Raw genomic sequence first — 21,230 nt, 5'->3', positions numbered from 1 at the left:
AGCATTTTGAGAAATCAAGAGATGAAAGGCGCTATGTAAGTGCAAAATATTATTACTCAATACAGGTTAGCAAAGATGCTATATTCTCTATGGTGATAGAACAGTTGTGCTAGTTTGAGGTGAACAACCCCCAAAGCTACTACTCTTCTTGATGTCATTATCAACAGAACAATGGAATTGGACAAAGATGCCATCACTTTATATAGTTTATATTCTGCTAACTACTTTCTATAAACCAGGTAACAGAAAATAAAATTAAGCCACTTACTCTACACAAACCAATACTTTATCAAAGTTCCGCATTTTACAAGTCATGTTCAAAAAACACACACAAGTTAGCATTTTGTACACAAATGTTTATTTCTCAATTAAACATTCCCTTTAAACACAAGGAATGAATTCTAAATTTTCATAAAGATGAATTAAAAATGAAATTCCTCCAGTATAGTGTGTGTAATCGCTGTGTTCTTGGTCACTACTGGCATTTACTGTTTAACATCAAAAACAAAGACAGGTTATTTAAAAATCATGCTACTGGATTTCTAGCTCTTCCTCTATGGCCAGTTCTACACTGATCTGCAATGTTTAAAAGTTTACATCACCAAATCGAAGCAAGTTTAAGAGGTGAAACAGCTGTGCATTAAACACAAAATAAACAATAAAGTTATAAGATATAGTCAAGTTCATAACGAATATAGGTGTTCTTATCATCATTGTAGATTCTTGGGTAATGTGCTATGAGAGCATCCTGTGAACCAATGTAGATGGAGTTGTAAATTTTCCAATACACGTCTCTGACTTTCCGGGCCGGGTGAAACAAACCCTAGAGTAATTAGAAGGTTATATTATTTCAATTTTCAGTAACATATATAACCTTAGCACAACTAACCAACAAACCATAAAGACGGGATTCCAAACATTTCTCTTTAAGAGAAAAAAACCTGACAAAGGCACAAAATTGCAACAAGCTAAGACAAAATCTAATCTCTTCTCCCCCCACAACTGTTTTCCCATATGGTACAAACTAGCCTACTCATAATTAAGAACAGTGACTTAATTCAACTAAATTTTTTTTTTTTTATGGAGTAACCTTTTAAAAATCTTAACCTTACCTGTAAACAATACTGTAACATTCTACATGGTCCAATAGCAACTCTCAGGCCCTCCAGGGCTCCCATAACTGCTTGAATTACATGGGGCGATGTCTCAAACACATTGGGCCATACATAGTTCAACAAGTGATTCAGTGAATCTTCACAACCAAATCCATAAACCCCAAGTGACATGTGTTGCACCACTGCACTAGCCGTCTGTCTGTGTACAAGGTCCCTGTAGCAGGTGGAAAAAGAAAAACCCTCTTGTTAAAATGGTCTTAGTTTTACAGGAAACACTTACCTGTCCTAATTTGAAACTAAATTACAAATTCGGTGCAGGGAACAAATGCAAACATCTCATACTTTATGTACCTGATATAAAATGCCTTTAGAATATACAACATTCTGTATCAGATTCAGGATTCCCCTTGAGAATTTTTACTTTAATGACACAAACTTCACTGTGGCTCAAAAATAAATAATTCCCAATTAACCTTTGAAAGGAATATGAGCAAGAGAGCCCTGTGCAATGCACTTTTAGTATGCTACTAAAGAGGGGATACATGACTCTTAGATATGAATAACAGTAATCTCATTTTAAACTCTTATCAATTTAATAGACTTGAAAAGTGATTCAACACTGCTATATAAGAGACAACTAAATTAAAATTAAAACCCTTCCCTTGTAAATTTTAAGTTTCATTCAAAAATGCAATTTGGGGAGAAGGACCAAAAATTTTTTCAAACCAACAGAGTAAGAATTCTATCATCTCCCATGTTAACTGAATTTATGACAAATCATGGAGTTATTTATTCTACAGTGACTCAGCTGGGAAAAACATCAGATAAGTTGGTGATGAGTATAAACAACAAGTTCATACACTTTGCCCTCAAAGGTAACAACACCTTAAAGATACAAGAAAAAACACTGAACTTGCTAGCATCCTGATTTCTTACTTACTATAAAAACACTTAATCAAGTACACTTTATAGTAAAGCAGCATTCCTCATTAATCAATTTCCCAAAGGTATTTGTTTCTTTTCATTTGGAAGTTTTTGACAAGTTACACCTTAACTTAATAGTACACAGAGGGGCGCGTGGGTGGCTCAGTCAGTTTAGTGGCCAACTTCGGATCAGGTCAGGATCTCCCAGTTCATGGGTTCGTGCCCCATGTTGGGCTCCAGAGCCTGGAGCCTGCTTCAGCAGGCAGCCTCTCCTTGCCCCTCCCCCACTCATGCTTTGTCTCTCAAAAGTAAATAAACATTTAAAAAATTTAAGAAAAAAATAGTACATAGAATATAAATTTTATTTTATTTTTTTTAAATTTTTTTTTTCAACGTTTATTTATTTCTGGGACAGAGAGAGACAGAGCATGAACGGGGGAGGGGCAGAGAGAGAGGGAGACACAGAATCGGAAACAGGCTACAGGCTCTGAGCCATCAGCCCAGAGCCTGACGCGGGGCTCGAACTCACGGACCGCGAGATCGTGACCTGGCTGAAGTCGGACGACCAACCGACTGCGCCACCCAGGCGCCCCCATAGAATATAAATTTTAACTGCAGGTCACATACTTTGATGGCTGCACTCTGATGGTCAGGCACACCTCACTGAGGAATATGGAACAATATGCTTCTGATTTACTGGGCCCCAGGTGGCTAGACTTTTACAGAACCTGATTCTTAGTCTGTCTCTATGTCTTGCATGCATTTATACCTTGTTGGTAACTTGTTGATCCTGTTAAGCCTCCCTTTTGGAACGTCATGAATAAGTAACTTTAATGTGTACACAAAACTAATTGAATTGTTTCTAATTTGGATACCTTATCTTTCTTGAAAAATAAAGAGCTAAAACAGTCATTTCCCTTACAACTTGGGACTTTTTTGTTTATTTATTTTGAGAAGAGAGAGAAAGGGGAGGGGGAAGTAGAGAGAGAATCCCAAGCATGCTCTGAGCTGTCAGTACAGAGCCCGACATGGGGCTTGAACTCATGAACCGAGAGATCATGGACTGAGCCAAAGAACAAAAATCAGATGTTCAAGTGACTGAGCTACCCAAGCACCCCTTCCCTTACTACCTGGACCCTGAACCTTTCTTTACATGAATTACTTTGGTGTTTAAAGCTGTATGTCGGTCCAGATAGTTAAAGGTATCAGGAATCTATCAAATAACTCAAGCAGTCCTGTATCAGTGGTCAATGTCTGAATAACTGGGGGCCTAAAATGGGAATAATATAACTATGTTCAGTAGTTACAAAGCCTAATAATAATCTTTGCTTCGCATGCACTAATAAAAAGCTAAATAGATCAGGTCTCTTTGCCACACCAATAAGCTCATGCTCATCATTTCCTCCAACTATATTTGACTTTAATTAATTTCTTTCCTTGTCCTTTATTTTAGAGAGAGAGTACACACCTGGGGAAGAGGAGCAAGGGGAGAGAGAATCCCGAGCAGGCACCACGCTAAGCGTGGATTTGAAGTTTGATCATCACATGATCCTGGGATCATGACTTGAGCTGAAATCAAGAGTTGGATGCTCAACCAACTGAACTGCCCCTGCACCCCATGACTTCAATTAATTTTTAAAACAAAAGTTTACCAATCACTGCTTTTCAAAATGTATTTAGTCTAAAGATATGAAAGGGGGGCTTAAAAGGGGAGGGAGCACCTAAAAAAGAAAATTTGGGGATCCACTATAGCATACATGTTATTTGGAGAGAATGGTCATGTTCACTTCCATAAAAATTCAGTCTCATATTCCCCCTTCTTTAACTGCATCACTAACAAATAGGTCACATAATAATTATTTCAATAAGTTCTAAAATAAAGGAAGAATTATAACTATTTCTTTCTTGCGTTTAATTCAGGTCACTTACCTATCCATTAAAGCATCTTCAAGTAATGGTGTTACAGCATAAATGTAGTCCTTTCCCATTTCACCAATATATTCAAACAAGAAGGAAAGTGATTTTAAGACTCCATTTTGGACATTCAGCTCAGGAACTCTGTATTCATTCATTAAGGCAGGTAGTACTGTGAAGGGTGAACACGTTTCGGCAACAATAGCTATTGCTACAGTGGTACAAACTCTGTTCTGCCTTTCCTGAACTTTGAGGTTGTTTAAGAGTGTAGCCAATACATCATGAGGACTGAAAAAAAAAAATGTGTCAGCAATCTGTCAGATTGTAAGTCAAATTTTGGAAAGAAAAAAATGTAAAGGAATAAAACTTTATGGTAAATAATTATTGGCAACTTTGTAATTTTATGATTAAATACAATAATGTCACTTAGCACTGGTACTTATTTCTACTTAAAAACTTCATCAAATTAAAATATATGTTGAAGAAAAAAATTCAAATGGTTAGTAATTTTCAAATGTAATTTTTAGTCTTTAGTGAACTTCCTAAAATATAAAGAAGTTTTAGACTGAACAATTCTAGACTGGTCAAAACATGGCCACCAGAGCTAGGCAGTAGTATCCAAACTGTGGTCTCTCATGCCTCAATACATAATCTACTTTTCTTTTCTTGCCTTCCCGCCCACACACCTTTGTAACATCTATTCACTAAGCATTTATTTCACCACAGACACTGAAGCTAAAAAAGCACAAAAGCTATTCATTGCAAAAGTCTTAACTATACCACCGCTGAAATGAATTATTCTACTACTGCTACCAAAAGACAGGGAGGGGGTAAGGAGACTCTAATTAATCTGGGTTTTATTATGTTGTATTGCTTAAAAATATTTTGTTATTAAACCACATGTATGTGTGGTATCTCATTTTGTACAATGACTACTTCTTCTAGTTTGGTTCTGATGAGATGAGCAAATAACCACAAATTATCTACTAGTTATAATTTCAGTTGTCTGTGGATTCGCTTTAGAAAAATATTTTAAAAACACAAAGTATTAACATGAGACCTGAATTATGCTCATTGTTTTATTAAGAACTGCCCTTAATATTTTAAACAATACCTGAAAGGGACCAGCTAAAATCTGAAATTATTCTAAAGATGGTACTGTTTTCCTTTCTGAAAATACCTGAGGTGTGATTAAAATAAATTTTAAAACTCTCCATACATTTTAATTCAATTTAAAATTTAAGAAAACATTTCAAAAACTGGAGGTCAGTGTTAAACGATATGCTTTCTCACCTGCATTATTCACACCACACTTTTAGAGATTACTACAGAAATAAAAGCATTTTTCAACACAGTGGGTTTATTACAAAATTAAAAATACATACATAAAAGTAAGTAATACTCACCCAATGGCCTTTGCAATGTAACCAAATGTGTTGACTGTGGCTCTACGAATAGCTTTTTTGTGAGCTTTTAAGAGCTCCAGAAGCTCAAAACAAATCCTCATCCATTCTCTCGCAGACACATACTCAGCTCCCCTAATTTAAAAAGAAAAAAGTTAATTCTGATAATAAGAAATTTTAGAAGGTAAACTTGCAAATTCAGTTCTCAAAACATGACTACTCAGTTTAAGCAGTAATCTTAAAAATTATATTGCCACCTCTAATCACCATCTCAAATTGAAATTTCACAGAACATTTCACTGGATAGTCTTACCATATATGTTTGTATTAGCAACATTAAGCATATTTGCAAAGTGAATAAAAAAGGAGCTAAACGTAAAAACCGATACTGTTCATAAAAATGTTTAGGCAATCTGCTTACCTGTCAGCAATACGTCCAACAAGATCAATACAATTCTCTTGTACTTTTTCATGCCTGTTCTTTAAGATGGGGGTGAGTCTAGGCAGGAGATCTTTAATTGGTGGGGTCATCTTATGCATACCTATTTAATAGAAGTCAACACACTATCAATAAACATTTGAACTATAACTTGTTCATTTTACCTTTTACTTAGCAATGTAATATAGATGACTAGGCATAAATATAAACTTACAGCTGCCTATGGAAAGAAAAAGCCCCATATTCTGACCAGACTCAGAACTGTTTTTAACTTTTTATTAACAACTTCTGATTATGCATAGAAATGAAAAGAAATTAGTGAAGTGATTTAAAAAATGATGGATACTCAACAACAGAAGAGTTTTATTTGGTTCTGAAATGTATTTGTACACTCATATTTAAATATGGGGACAGTTTATGTTCCGGCCATACACAACAATATAAGCCAGAGGCAGACATGTAAATTAAAGCAAAATTTTCCAGAAAGGGCCCCCTTACCCTTTAACTGCAAAACAAACAGATCTCCAGTCTCCCTGCAATGCAGGGCATACTTGGATGGTATTTACACCTATGAAGAGAGAAAAAAGGAGGCAGCTGGCAGGGGCTCTTGCTCTAACTAGAACTGCTTGTTCTGATTCTCTCTCCATTGCTTTTCCCATGTTTCCCTGACCAACAATATGGTTTACAACTCCCTGCAAACCAGAGCCCCTTAAGTGGCCAAGTAACTGATTTTTGGCAAGTAGCTATCTTCAAGTATAGAAGACAGGGCTAAATTGGGGATTACATGTCAATGCAATGGTTCAAAGATCTCCTATACTGCATAAAAACCCCTTACTAAAATGAGAAAAACAGTGGCTATCAGTCAGCTATTCTGACCTCCTGCTAGGTTATTTTGGCTCTTCTTAACCATACAGAAGTTACTTTTGCAGAAGTCATGTTCAACTACAGTAAAGATTAAAGAGAAGAGACCATTTGTTTGCTACATCATAATTTTCTTAAATAATGAAAGCTTTGCTCTCCATACCCAAGGGGACATTTGTAATGTACTTGTGTTTTGCTTTGGGTTAGAAAACTGAATGGATAAAGAATTGGATATAAATAAAAATGAGACAACAACTTGATAAATCCACTTTTCTTTCTGGTTATGTTCCTGAAACATGACAGCAAACAGAAAAACCTGCCATAATCATTTATTAATTCAAGGGTAAAGAAATATACAATATTTCGTCTCCTAAAACTAAAACTTCAGCATTGTTTCCTCACACCCTTCAAATACGTTTCAGGTGAGACACTGTTTTTATTAGGATTCTCTATTCCATGACTTCAAAGTTTTTTGAGTTGGTAACTATTCTCACCTCTCTTTACAGGTCCTAAACTTGCCCTCTTTTCTGTTTAAAGTACAATATAAATGAGTTTTAGGAAACAACTTTCGTGACATCCTGACTTAACTATGATTTTGAAGTGCTTAAAACCATGTATCAGAAATCATTACTCAATTCCTAAATGTGATTCTGTATCTTACTTTCAAAAAAACAAACTTAAAAAAACAAAATAAAAAAATTCTTTCATGACCAGCAAATTCCATACCTATTACATTTACAATGGCCTTCAACGCTCCAAGAATGCTGCCCAATACTTCAGGGTACTCTTCACCCAAATACTCATACAAAACAACACCCAAGTGCCCCATCAATTTTTCCTGTAATAATAATAAAAAAAAAAGTTAAAATGTTACTATTCACATGGAACTATTTGGTGGGAAAATAAGAATCTGATAGAAAAGTTTACCTCTTGACAAGTCTTCATGACAACAGCAGTTCGAGAAATCAAGTCAGCTGCCTGTTGCCTAACTTTTGCTGATTTGTTATTTAAACGCCACAAAACTGTACCACAGATCTGAGGCAAGTAAGGTTTGACTCGTTTGCCAAGAGCATTGACCACTGTGCCAAAGCCATTCAACATTACAGAGTCCTAAAAAAAGAAAAGCTACGTTAAATTTAAAAACTACATTCATTGAGACTACAATTCAGTTTGTGCCCGAACAGTTTAAATATACTAATATTCAGAGGTGCCTGGGTGGCTCAGTCGGTTCAGCGTCCGACTTCGGTTCAGGTCGTGACCTCATGGTTCGTGGGATCAGGCCCTGTGTTGGGCTCTGTGCTGATAACTCAGAGCCTGGAGCCTGCTTCAGATTCTGTGTCTCCCTCTCTCTCTGCCCCTTCTCTACTTGTACTTTCTCTCTCTCTCTCAAAAAAATAAAACATTAAAACAAATTTTAAATATACTAAGATTAATTTAACAAAATCAAATCTAAAAAATTTAAATCATAGACAACTGAAATGAGAACATGAGCATTTTTAAAATTTCAAATTCAATTACTTTTCAGTGATAATTATTTGGTTGAAAAGTAATGTGTTTTACAAATATGAAGGTCAGCAGCAATTTGTTGTAATAATCTGTATCATTACCTCTGTAGTCTGTTCTTGGAAAGCATAAAGAATACCATCAATCAACTGTTCTTCAAGTTTATGATCAATATCTGCTGCTCCCAAGTTGCCCATAATTTTCTCAATTGTCTCCATCACCATTTTTCTGTACTGTTCAGCTTCATCCTTCAGATCATCCACAATCCTGGAAATAATTTCTGCTGCACCTACTTTGTTTGCCAATTCCACAGTAGTATCAACTAACTAAAGACAGGAGGAAAGAAACCTTTTAGGTATTATCCAAGCCAGCAAATAGGCTGAGAACAGTTAATTCCGGTTTCAAAAACTTTTAAGAAAAAGGTAACCCAAAAAACATAAATGTGAGAGTAAGTCAAAATGATTTAAGGTAAGATTGTACTCATGTTTCACCTAGCCCAGATTAAGTATTTCTTTTAACTAGACAAAGACATTAATTCATAGTTGAGTATTTATCCTAGAATGCAAAATCAAAATGGAAGTTAATTAGCTGACTAAATACATCTCCTTTTATAATCAAGTACATATTTTGAGACCAGGGCAAAAACAATGTTTAATATTCATTCAAATTAACTAAAGAATTAGTTGAAAAGATTATTTAAAAATATTTTCTTCAGTAGGTTCCACGACCAATATGAAGCTTCAACTCACAACCCTGAGATCAAGAGTCATATGCTCTACCAACTGAGCCAGCCAGGCACCCTTTGAAAATATGTTTTACGGGGGGCCTGAGTGGCTCAGTTAAGTGTCTGACTCTTGATTTTGGCTCAGGTCATGACCTCATGTTCCTGAGACAGAGCCCCTTAAACCCCATGGTGGGCTCTGCGCTGGGTGTGGAACCTGCTTAAGATTCTCTCTTCCTTTTCCTTTGCCCCTCCCCAACTCATGCTCACTCTTAAAAAAAAAAAAAAAAAAAAAAAAAAAAAGATAAAATATTTTTTACAATGAAAGTTTACCTGTCGGTAATTTCTTCTATCCAAAGCCATTCTGTGTTGCCAGAAGTGTTTAAAAAAAGGAGGAAGAATCTCTGTTTTAATGTAGTTTGCTTCTACACCATCTGTTCCACAACACTGCTTTACCACCTAAAAGGTTAAAAAATAGTAGTAAATACAGTCCTGGTTTAACAATAGTTAAATAGTTTTGGGCTTTAACATTCTCTGAACCATGAAACACACCCAATTTACGTGAACCAATCCATGACAACAATTTGGAATACTTACCTTCAGCACAATTTTCTTCATTTCTTCATCAGGTGACTGAAATTCTCGAATAAGGATTAACATCACTTCTCTAGTATAGTAGTTGGCATATTCTGCATCCATAAGAGGAATAAGATAGCCAATAGCCTTTAAGAAAGCAGCCAGACCCTATTTTAAAGTAAAAAAAATATGTATACTTAGTAAGTTAGATTTAATTGCCTTAACTTCAATGAGTGGAAATGAAAAGAAAAATAAAATCTATCTGGTGAACCAAACCTACCTTTCCTCTGTGTTGACGGATACCCTTCCATAGAGGCTTTAACACAGAATCAAAAGATTCGATACCATAAGGAGTTGCTGCTTCAGCCAAGGCAGCAATGGCCAAAGCACTAATGGTCCGAACTTTCTGTTGCTCATCCACAAGACCTAGAAAAAACCAAACACAGGTTGTAACTAAGTGACAACATTACTTAATTTTCACAAGCTCATTATTTAGTCAAAATGAAGAATCTGTTCATACTAGAGAAAATTAGACAAAAGCCAATATGAACCAAAGCCTATTAGCAGATAACGTAATAAACCCCATCACAAATTACGTGGGGTTTTTGTAGGTAGAACCCTTCCATTTATCTCTCCAAATCAGTAGCCCAAATTTCAGGACACCTATTTTACAAAAGATGAAGTAATGGGGCGCCTGGGTGGTTCAGTTGGTTAAGCATCTGACTTTGGCTCAGGTTATGACCTCACTGCTCATCTTGAGTTCAAGCCCTGCATTGGGCTCTATGCTGGCAGCTCAGAGTCTGGAACCTGTTTCAGATTCTGTCTCCGTCTCTCTGCCCCTCCCCTGCTCAAACTCAGTCTCTCTCTCTCTCGCTCTCAAAGATAAACATTAAAAAAAAACTTTTTTAGGGGCGCCTGGGTGGCGCAGTCGGTTAAGCGTCCGACTTCAGCCAGGTCACGATCTCCTGGTCCGTGAGTTCGAGCCCCGCGTCAGGCTCTGGGCTGATGGCTCAGAGCCTGGAGCCTGTTTCCCATTCTGTGTCTCCCTCTCTCTCTGCCCCTCCCCCGTTCATGCTCTGTCTCTCTCTGTCCCAAAAATAAATAAACGTTGAAAAAAAAAATTAAAAAAAAAAAAACTTTTTTAATAAGTAAAAATAATTTTTAAAGAGACGAAGTTATATCACAACTTACCATGCTCAATGATTTCAACTAAACTTCTGAGATGTGGCAAGATGGCACAGCCCATAAGAATAGCTATCTGCTGTACAATCTTAATACCAGTGTGTCTCGCTTGCCAGGACTTCTTACTTTTACACACAGCTTTTAAGAAGGGCAACAATGAAGGAATGCCCAGGGCAGAGGCTACAACAGCAAAAGCTCTAGCTGTTGTGTTACGAACATACTCATCCATGTTATCTATATCAGGTCTCATGGTAGAGATCATAGTAGCCAGACCAGCAGCCTAAAAAGTCAAGAAGGACACTCATCAGCTGATAACATTAACCCTCAACGCTTTCCTTCTATAATCAAATAATCCCATCAATGGATACAAAACTTTCTTCTCTAGAAATATAATGTAAATTACCTTTGCCAAATTAGAAATAATCTCTCGACCTTCCACTCTAGCATAGTAATCTTCATCAATTAGCAATGGTTCAATGACCACAAGGATCTGAAAAAGAAAAAGAGCTACACTTTCACACCAATTACTAATGTCATACTCGTGTAAGAAAATTAAATACATATTGAAAAAATTTTATTATAGGTCATTTATGTAATTTATACACACAAGCATACAAAACATATTTTGCTAGGAAATTTATAATTACCGGGACTTTGTAACAAGGGACAATTAAAAATTTTAATTACACAATTTCAAACCCCATATAAAAACTGGGGAGAACTGTTCATCACAGAGTAACAAATATTCAATATTTAAAAAAATAACAACTTCTGGAGCGCCTGGGTGGCTCAGTCAGTTAAGCATCCGACTTTGGCTCAGGTCATGATCTCATGTCTCGTGGGTTCAAGCCCCACATCGGGCTCTGTGCTGACAGCTCAGGGCCTGGAACCTGCTTCATATTCTGTGTCTCCCTCTCTCTTTGCCCTCCCCCACTTACTCTTTCTCTCTCTCTCTCAAAACCAAACATTAAAAAATTTAAAAAAAAATTCATAAAAAAAAAAACTACACTGATCTTCATTTAACAATTCTAAGCCATTATTACCACCAGCAAAAAGATGGGTCCTTAACACCAAATGGCATGCTACAGACATGTATCTTTTCTTACCCTAACATAATATCAATAAAAGTAAATGAAAAAGTATGAATAATATGAAACCATTTTAGTCAAGATGACAAAAAGTTCCTTCAATATCTACACACATACATTTGTATACGTGTGATATATACTTGTGCAAAGAAAAAGGTCTAAAAGGACATATAAATATAATATTGGTTAACTCTGTGGAGTGTCTTACAGGGGGGTGAAATTTCCCTTTTTTGTTGTGAATGCATGCATCAGCTATTACCTTTTAAGAATTTTTTAAATTTCACAAATAATACGTGACTTAAGAAATCCATTAATTGTTTTTATATTAAAAATTATCCAACTATTAGAAACACTAATTAGAACAACACACCTTGTGCACATATGGTCGAACTAAGTCATCAAGTTTGTATAATATTCGATCAATAACTTTCACAAGTAAATGACGCTCTTGATCCTCAAGTGTAGGAGACATCAGTAGAGGAAGAATCTGATTAAACAAAGGACCAGCTCCAAATTCACGAGCTTTATCAGTAATCTGACGCAATGCAGCCTGGGGGGAAAAAAAGAGTAGAAGGTATATTCCCTTATAATTAAGCATTCTGAAAGAACTAATTACTCCATGATTTTCTTTACCTTAATATTTTTAGTATAAACTTCACAGACATCTTACACATTAGCATAAGTGCATTCCCATCAAATTACTCTGAAGTTAGAGGGGCGTCTGAGTGGCTCAGTCACACCTGACTCTTGATTTTGCTTCAGGTCATGATCTCACAGTTTCTAAGATGGAGCCTGCTTGAAATTCTCTCTCTCCCTTTCTCTCTGCCCCTCCCTGGCTAGCGCTCTTGCAGATCTCTGCATCTCTCAAAATAAATAAACTTAAAAAAAAAATTTATAAAAAGGCCCGGAGAACAAAAAGGAGAATCTCATTTTTCAGCATCTGTATTAGCATAAAGCTGTTTGATTAAAAAAATTAAATCCTTCATACTACACGTTTCTTTCCCTTACACTATGCCCATGGTAAAGATGAAGAGATTAATTATAAATTTCTAAACATAAAACTATAGTGAACATGACGATGTAATGAACTAGTACTTACCTTTCTCATTGGAGGTGTTCCATTCTTAATTTTTAAAAGAAGCTTCATTATTTTTCTCTCTTTTTGCTCTTCTGGACTAAGTGTTGATTCATCAACATCAACCTAACAGCAAAACAAAAAGAAAATGCAGTTAGATTAAGATACTGTGATTTGTAAGTCCTAAATAAAAAATGGTATTTCAGTTCTGCTATTATCACTTACCAAAAGTTTATCAAAGTACTGAATATCATCAGGTTTTAAAAATGGCAGATTCCCAGATGGTTGGTCATTAACACTTTTCATTGTTCTATCTTCAGTTTGCATGTGGAAACCAGTCATACCACCCAAAGGCGTTGGAGTTGCTGTCAGCTTTCGAGCTGGAGTTCGAATAGGAACATAACCAGCTGGAGGGGGAAGTACCTAATACAGTTAAAAGACAGTTTAGGATTTTCTTGACTTTATAAAATAACACAATAATATTTGTATTTAAAATATCTTAACAGTTTATTAGCTAAGAAGCTTCCTGCTTGTTCTATCATTTAAAATCTGTATAACAGGGACACCTGGGTGGCTCAGTCGGTTAAGCATCCAACTTCAGTTCAGGTCACATGATCTCACAGTGCAGGAGTTTGAGCACCGCATCAGGGTCTGTACTGACCAACTCAGAGCCTGGAGCCTGCTTCAGATTCTGTGTCTCCCTCCCCCTTTACCCCTCCCCGCCTCATTCTTGTTCTCTCTTTCTCTCAAAAGGAATAAACATTAAAAAATTTTTTTTAAATCTGTATGACAGACATTTCTCATTTGCTGATTAAAAAGCACATTAAGAATATTAGTAATGTGGGGAAATGAGGAGATACATGAAGCAGGCTTATAAAATTCTGATCACTCTCAAACATTAATCTATATAAACATGTTGGTGAGCCGACATGTCATAAATGGAAATAAGTTCACAAAGTGCACATAATATATAAAGGGTTAATTTTAATAAAGTTAAAATTTAGATTCATACAAATCTCTGCACCATAAAAGCAAGAATCTTAGTATTTAAGTTGCTTGACAAAATGTATAAAAACTAAATCTGGGGTGCCTGAGTAGCTCAGTCAGTTGAGCGTCTCCTGATTTCAACTCAGGTCGTGATCTCGTCATGGGATCGAGCCCAGTGTTGGTCCACTCAGTGCAGAGCCTGCTTAAGAGTCTCTCTCTCCCTCTGCCCCTCTCCCCTGCTCGTGCTCTCTAAAATAAAAAAAAAAAAAAAAACTAAAACCAAAATATTTACCAAGGTCCTATAAAATACACCATTTGATTAAACCAAGAAATTTACTTAAGATTCACTAATAAAGATTTTTATCTCCTATGGATATTAAGGTAATCAATGACTGTAACTGAGAAGACATTCAGGAAGTCAACAGTAAGTTGCAGAAATGTCTATACCCACAGCATTATGTGGAGGCTACAAGAAGTTTAAAGCAGAAATTCATGCACACTTGAAACACTCTAATACAAAACTAACAAGGGGGAAAAACATACATATACAAACTCTTAAAAGCAATGGGCACCAGCAATATAAGGCTCTGTAGAGGCCATCGGAATCTAGTTCCAGCTATATGACCACAGACTACCTTTAGACCAGCAAATGGTCCCTGAATGCCAGGTACATTTTATAACTCAAAATAAACTTTAACTTGATACAGTAAAAACAATATTCTTTGTGTTCATTTGCAATCCATGAATTTAAATACACAAAATCTTGTGAAACACAAAGTAAAATAACCATGATCTAATGTGAGCTTAATCCTGAGACTATGATGAACTGAAGCAACAAGCTATTCCATATCCCAAAGGCAGCAAGTTCTCAAAGTATGGTCCTAGAAGTCCTTGAAATTTCTCACTTTCCAAAAGCAATAAAAGCTTTGTCTCATTCAGTTTTTTCAACTCTTATTACTTTTTAGAAATAGCTAAAAGAATTAGCAGTAGTAAATTTGGGCAAAGCCAATGTAAACCTGACCAATTAATTTTTTCAAAGAACACTTAAAGAAAATTCACATTATAAATACCACATTACCTTATATCCTTCTGGAAACATGGCATCTAATTCTTCATCAGAAAGTGGACGGTTTCTCTCATCAATTTCTCTTTCCCACCTCCAAGCTTGAAGCTGTTCGGGAGTCATACTCATTATGTGACCTACCAAAAAAAGCAAATTTCTGTAACAATCTATAGCGTTAAGTCTTTATCATTACATAGGTCCTTGGGATATAAAACAGTTAACCTCATAATTGCTTTATATTATCAACTCAAATCAAGACTTCTTTTTATATCTGGTCATTCTTGCTAAAAATAAACATTAATAACATACAGAATACCTCAGAGAAAAACATTCAAAATATTTCTGGTAAAAAGTATTTCCAATGGGAAAGTTTCTACCTGGAGTAGGGGTAGCCATGTTCATGGCTGGTGTGCCAATTGGTGTCTTTCCAGGTGTCAGAACAGGAGTGCTTCCACCCATCTGACTAGCTGGTGTTTCATCCCAACGTGACTTTCTTTTACTGGCTCCAGGAGTTGGTGTTTCACCAATTGAATCTCCACCTCGATCTGTTCGAGGAGTCTCAGCCCATCCGCTTCCATGCCCAGGAGTATCTTTAAAGAAAAAAAGTAAATAAATATAAAATTTTAACCACTGTCAAAAAATTAGTGTACTCTCAAAGATCTAATATTGAAATGGATCAAGTTCAAAAAAAGGATATTCTTAAAATGCAGACCCACTTAAGAGTTTTAATTTTCATTTCGTCTTTATTCTCTTTCATTTTTTCTTTCCCAATGATTACAAAAGCATAGTAACCACTGAGGAGTAAGAAAACAAAAGTATTTTTTTAACCATGCATATTATCACAACCCAGAGACAACCACTTTATGCATCTTGAGCCACTTTTCATTTCTCCATACGGTTGATATTACTCTGTACATACAATTCTATACTGCTTCTTTCATCTACTATATGTTAAGCACTCTCCCCATCACTAAAAATTCTTTATAAAAATATAGCAGATGTACTATGAAGTCTTAACCTGCCACAGCTAATCTTATAAAGAACAAGACACATGGAAATGCAAACTGGTGTAGCCACTCTGGAAAACAGTATGGAGGTTCCTCAAGAAACTAAAAATAGTACTCTATGACCCAGCAATTGCACTACTAGATATTCATCCAAGGGACACAGGAGTGCTGTTTCGAAGGGTCATTGCACCCCAACGTTTATAGCAGCGCTATTGACAATAGCCAAAGTACAGAAAGAGCCCAAGTGTCCATCGATGGATGAATGGATAAAGATGTGATGTGTGTGTGTGTGTGTGTGTGTACACACACACACAAATGGAGTATTACTTGGTAATCAAAAAGAAGGAAACCTCGCCATTAGCAACTACATGGATAAAACTAGAGAGTACTATGCTAAGCGAAATTAGAGAAAAACAAGTATCGTATGACTTCACTCATATGAGAAATTTAAGATAAGGGAAGGGAAGCAAAAATAATAGAAAAACAGGGGAACAAAACATAAGAGAAAATAATATAGAGAACAAACAGAGGGTTGCTGGAGGGGTGATGGGTTAAATGGGTAAGCAGCATTAAGAAATCTAGTCCTAAAAAAAAAAAAAAAAAAAAAAAAAAGAAATCTAGTCCTGAAATCACTGTTGCACTATATGCTAACTTGGATGTAAATTAAAAAGTAATTGGTTTTTTAAAAAAACGAATGCACTTAACACCAATGAATGGTACACGTAAAACAGTTAAAATGGTAAATTTTATGTTATGTATATTTTATCACAATAAAAAACTAAGTTATGGTCTACAATCTTTTCTTTCTCCTAATGTTCTTCCTAAAATAAGTATTAAACCTTTTCAAGAAGGGAAAAGAATTAGGCATATGATCTGCTTAGTCCTTTATCTGTCCCCAAAGCAGCTGATTATTTATCTGTCTAGCCAGGACTAGAGGTGTAAACAGATTTCCTCTTATAAATGTACCACTCATCAAATCAATACTTAACCCAAACACACACCCAGACTCCACTAGAAGTACCTCTTTCTGTTTTGGGGGTCTCATCCCATCTGTTTTTACGAGCACTGGAAGTTGCACCTCCGTGGCCTGGTGTTGCATGGCCTGGCGTATCGCCGCGTCCAGGAGTAGCAGCTCCCGCTGGTGTGTGGCTAGGTGTAGGATCCCATATTTTTGAGCCTGGGGTTGCTCCAGGAGTCTCACTTCCCTTTGCACGACCTGGTGTCTCATCCCATCTTAAGGAAGGGGTATGTCCGGGGGTCTTAACAAAGCAAAAAAATACCTTTATTTCACACACCTACACATTCACATAAAAAGAACTAGAAAATTTCTATTAGAAAGATAGTAAACAAATGAACGTTTTAGTCTTCTTCTGTATAAATGAGAGTAAACTACCCTGCTTAAAAGATACCTACTTCATAGCAAATATGTCTAAAGACAATGTAAAGTTTTAATTTTGAACAGTTTTGATTGAATAAAGCCCTAGCTTAAAAAAAACGTATTTTGGGTTATGAACCTTGGATATGCCATTAATATCTCTGTAGCTTTTAGAAAACCACTAAGCTTTCTCTGTCTGCCATCTGCAATCTAAACATTTCAGCTTTGATGATATCATTGCTACTTCCCAAACTAGGTTTAGAGACATATACCTAGAAGTTCTCACACTAAGGAAACACTATTTTTGTGTTTGTGTTCAATTTTGTGTGTGTTTTTAGTTAACATAAGTATGTTTTGGATCACCTGGGTCATAAGTAGATACTGCCACATAATTTTAATCCTTGAGATTTAAAATCACATTTGTAGCATAATTCTAACTGAAGTTGACAAGATTATTAGTGAAAAAAGATTAGAAGTGGAGTGAAGTAACCAAAGGTTCCACTATAGTTTGAACAGAGACAAGTGGTGGGTGATTCAGGGCATCAGACAGCCCATGATAACAAAACAACCTGCACAGTGGAGACAATACAGTATCAAACTATCAGGTGGTTCAGTGTAAGTCACAAAAAATTTGATTTAAGACTCAAGTATTCCATATAGGTTTTGTAATATACCTTTATGTATTTATTTTAAAGCTGGATGCTCTCTATCCAACACAAGAATTCTACCCAGCTTTACACCTGCAAATTTACATGAATACCATAATTAAGACTCAACAGTTTTTTTCTTTTAAAAAGATTTTATGTATCACTCAGGGTTGAGAAATTTTCAATTAGGTGAATGAAGCACATGAATTGTTCAAAATCTCATCTTGGCAACTGCTCCTCCTGCTGAATCAGGGAAGAAATAAATTTTTTAAGTATTTATTCATTTATTTTGAGAGAGAGAAAGCATGTGCACACACACAAGCAGGCTAGGAGAGGGAAAAAGAGAATCCCAAGCAGGCTCCGTGCTGTCAGCACAGAACCAGACACGGGGCTCAATCTCATTAACCAAGAAATCAGGACCTGAGCTGAAATCAAGAGTTTGATACTTAACGGACTGAGCCACCCAGGCACCCTGGAAATAAATTCATTCTATTATCCATTATAATTCCCACAGTTTTGGGGTGCCTGGGTGGCTCAGTTGGTTAGGTGTCCAACTCTCAATTTCAGCTAAGATCACGATTCCAAGGTTGTGGAATCAAGTCTTAACGTCAGGCTCTGCGCTGAGCATGAAGTATGCTTAAGATTCTTTCTCTCTCCCCTTCTGCCCCTCTCCCATACTCATGCTCTATTAAAAAAAAAAAAAATTAAATGCCTATTAAACATCCAAATAAAAGTGTTAGGTCCAAGGAACAGAGGACATGAATGGGATAGATTTGTAAATCTGGGAGTAGTCTCACGGAGATGGTATAGGAAGATAGAAATGAGAGGAAGGAGTGCTTTTAGATGGAAAAGAGGTCCAAGGACTGAGCACTAGAACACCCCCAAAGTTAAAGGAAGCCGAGGAAGATCTCACCAACAAGACAGGAGTCAGGAGAGTATTAGGAGAATCAAGAGAAACTCAAGTTCAGAATCTAAAGGGAATCAAGTGATAGCAAATATCACTGATATGTGATAAATGAAATGATATGTATAGGATATGAGGATTGAAACTTGATCTATGGATTTACCAAAAGGAGGTCAAATGACCTTGACAAGAGATGTTTTGGTGGAGTGGTACAAGCAAAACACCAGATAAGCAGAATGCAAGTATAGACAACTCATTCAAAGCATTTTGCAGTGAAAAGTCAGAAATGGCTAGAAGGGGATGTGAAGATCAAGGAATGGTTTCCTGTAGTTTTCTGGTTTTAAAAGGAAAACAGGTAAAATGTGTTTGCTGATAATAATCTAGAGAAAAAACTGATGTTACACAAAAGTCTCTGAGTAGTAAGAAGAGATGGGAAACAGTACATAAGCAGAAGTTGTTCAACTTGCATCAACACCTCATTACAGAAAGAGAAAGTAGATGAAACCAGAAACAGGCATACTGGTAGATTTCATAGTGGGAACATGTTTAAGTTTTTCAATTATTTCTACTTTAAAAAGGAAAAATAGGAATTAATATCATCATATAAAGAGCTGTTAAGAAGGTATTAGAAGATTGAAATAACAAAGAAATTCTCTGGGAGTGAGAAAGACAGAGAATTACTACTTAATAGAGTTTGCTCAAGGTGATGAAAAAATTTTGAAAATAGCGGTGACAGCTGTACAACATTGAGTGTAATTAATGCCACTAAATTGTACATTTAAACATGGTTAAAGTGACAAATTTTATATTATTAATGTTTTATCACAAGTTTTAAACATTTTAAAACAGGGGTGCTTGGGCTGCTGAGTCTGTTGAATGTCCAACTTCGGCTCAGGTCATAATTTCACGGTTCATGAGTTCGAGCCCCACATGGGCTCACTGCTGTCAGCACAGAGCCTGCTTTGGATCCTCTGTCCCCCTCTTTCTCTGCCCCTCCCCCACTTGTGCTGTCTCTCAAAAATAATTAATTAACATTAAAAAAATTTTTGAGGGGTGCCTACGTGGCTCAATTGGTTGAATATCTGACTTCAGCTCAGGTCATGATCTCATGGCTCATGAGTGTGAGCCCCGTGTCAGGCTCTGTGCTGACAGCTAGAGCTTGGAGCCTGTTTCCAATTCTGTGTCTCCCTCTCTCTCTGCCCTTCCCCTATTCATGCTCTGCCTGTCTCCTTCAAAAATAAATGAGTGCTCAAGAAAAGTTTATTTTTATTTTTATTCTTTAGAATAAAAACAACCCCCAAAACGGTTCTCTAGGAAAATAAACTGACCAAGGAAATGCAGTAGCACTGCCAATGTGACACCTGTGGTCAGATGCTTAAATTATCCATCTAGAAAATAAGGAAGATCATTGTATTATACTTAACCTCCACAATGTGACGTACTGAAATATCTATTTTAATATTCCAAAAGGGACATTCCTTTATTCCAGGTTATGGACTTTACTGTCTTCCCCCCAAAACTTACGTTGAAGCCCTAACCACCTATGTGTATTTAAAGATTGGGCCTTTAGTGAGATAATTAGGTTAAATAAGGTCATAAGGTTAGGGCCCTAACCTGATAGTACCAATGTCATTAGAACAGACACCAGAGGTCCCTTGCTCCCTCCATGTGCACACAGAGAAAAGGCCATGTGAGGACACAGCAAGAAGGCAACCATCTGCAAGCCAAAAAGAGAACGCTCACCAGACATCAACCCTGCTGGCACCCTGAGGTTGACTTTAAGCCTCTAGAACTGTGAGAAAACAAACGACTACTGTTTAAGCCACCATTCTCTGTTCCCTTGTTAGGTCACCAAGAGTAGACTAATACAGTACATGAGAGGGATAAACTAAAAATAATAACAATCATAAAAAACAAAAATAAATTACCTCTGCTTGATCCCAACTTGATAGTTTTTTAGGAGTGGCACCAGGAGTCTGATCGGCTGTTTGATCCCAACGCCGTTTTCGTTTTGAGGGAGGCTGGGACGCTGCTGCTCCATTGACAACTTTTAATTCTCCAGCTTTAGCTTTTTCTGCTAGTTGTTGCCTAATTTCTCTCTAAAAATATTTGAATAAGCACTAAGTATCTCTAAAATATTTTCAACATATTCCCATATAATCAGCATGGTCATTTCCATTTAATGTCATTTTCTTCATTGTCTGTTCTATGCTGCTACTGGTAGTCCCATTCTTTATATCTTTTTATTTTCTGTATTTCTAGTCTTTATACAATGCCCTTCTGCACAACAGATAAGTACAGAATTCATAACACAGAGCATCTTACTTTAAATACAGTTAAATGAAGTAAAATCTTCAATGGTGGAGAATCAAAATGCTTTAAAAAAATTTTATGTTTATTTGAAGGAGAGCGAGCAAGAGAGCAGCAGAGGGGCAGTGAGAATCTG

At 36.3% G+C, this 21,230-nt stretch overlaps 1 protein-coding gene across 3 annotated transcripts in view; it reads right to left on the bottom strand.

The window, feature by feature from the left end:
* Positions 1–335: 335 nt before the first annotated feature.
* SF3B1 (splicing factor 3b subunit 1) overlaps positions 336–21,230 on the bottom strand; it is a 38,432-nt gene continuing 17,537 nt past the window's right edge. For 2 of the 3 annotated variants that reach the window (XM_047085899.1, XM_047085898.1), the window contains 20 exons: positions 20,713–20,883; positions 16,880–17,117; positions 15,229–15,441; positions 14,867–14,988; positions 13,027–13,224; positions 12,826–12,927; positions 12,097–12,276; positions 11,042–11,128; positions 10,648–10,918; positions 9,737–9,882; positions 9,478–9,624; positions 9,214–9,339; positions 8,264–8,485; positions 7,584–7,766; positions 7,383–7,494; positions 5,778–5,898; positions 5,360–5,491; positions 3,969–4,241; positions 1,113–1,329; positions 336–823 (listed from right to left, as the gene is read on the bottom strand). In XM_047085899.1, the coding sequence (XP_046941855.1) occupies positions 665–823; positions 1,113–1,329; positions 3,969–4,241; positions 5,360–5,491; positions 5,778–5,898; positions 7,383–7,494; positions 7,584–7,766; positions 8,264–8,485; positions 9,214–9,339; positions 9,478–9,624; positions 9,737–9,882; positions 10,648–10,918; positions 11,042–11,128; positions 12,097–12,276; positions 12,826–12,927; positions 13,027–13,224; positions 14,867–14,988; positions 15,229–15,441; positions 16,880–17,117; positions 20,713–20,883 (3,420 nt within the window). In that variant the 3' untranslated portion in view covers positions 336–664. Of the gene's footprint in view, positions 824–1,112; positions 1,330–3,968; positions 4,242–5,359; positions 5,492–5,777; positions 5,899–6,293; positions 6,364–7,382; positions 7,495–7,583; positions 7,767–8,263; positions 8,486–9,213; positions 9,340–9,477; positions 9,625–9,736; positions 9,883–10,647; positions 10,919–11,041; positions 11,129–12,096; positions 12,277–12,825; positions 12,928–13,026; positions 13,225–14,866; positions 14,989–15,228; positions 15,442–16,879; positions 17,118–20,712; positions 20,884–21,230 lie in introns of those variants that run through there. The other variant, XM_047085900.1, reaches the window with a different exon arrangement.

Source organism: Lynx rufus, unplaced genomic scaffold (genome assembly GCF_022079265.1).
Source record: "Lynx rufus isolate CCGP_SWC_20201006 ecotype Redwood Valley unplaced genomic scaffold, mLynRuf1.p SCAF_2, whole genome shotgun sequence".
In the NCBI taxonomy this organism is placed as follows: Eukaryota; Metazoa; Chordata; class Mammalia; order Carnivora; family Felidae; genus Lynx; species Lynx rufus.
Note: the sequence above shows the minus strand (reverse complement) of the source record. Positions and strands in the feature narration are given on the sequence as shown.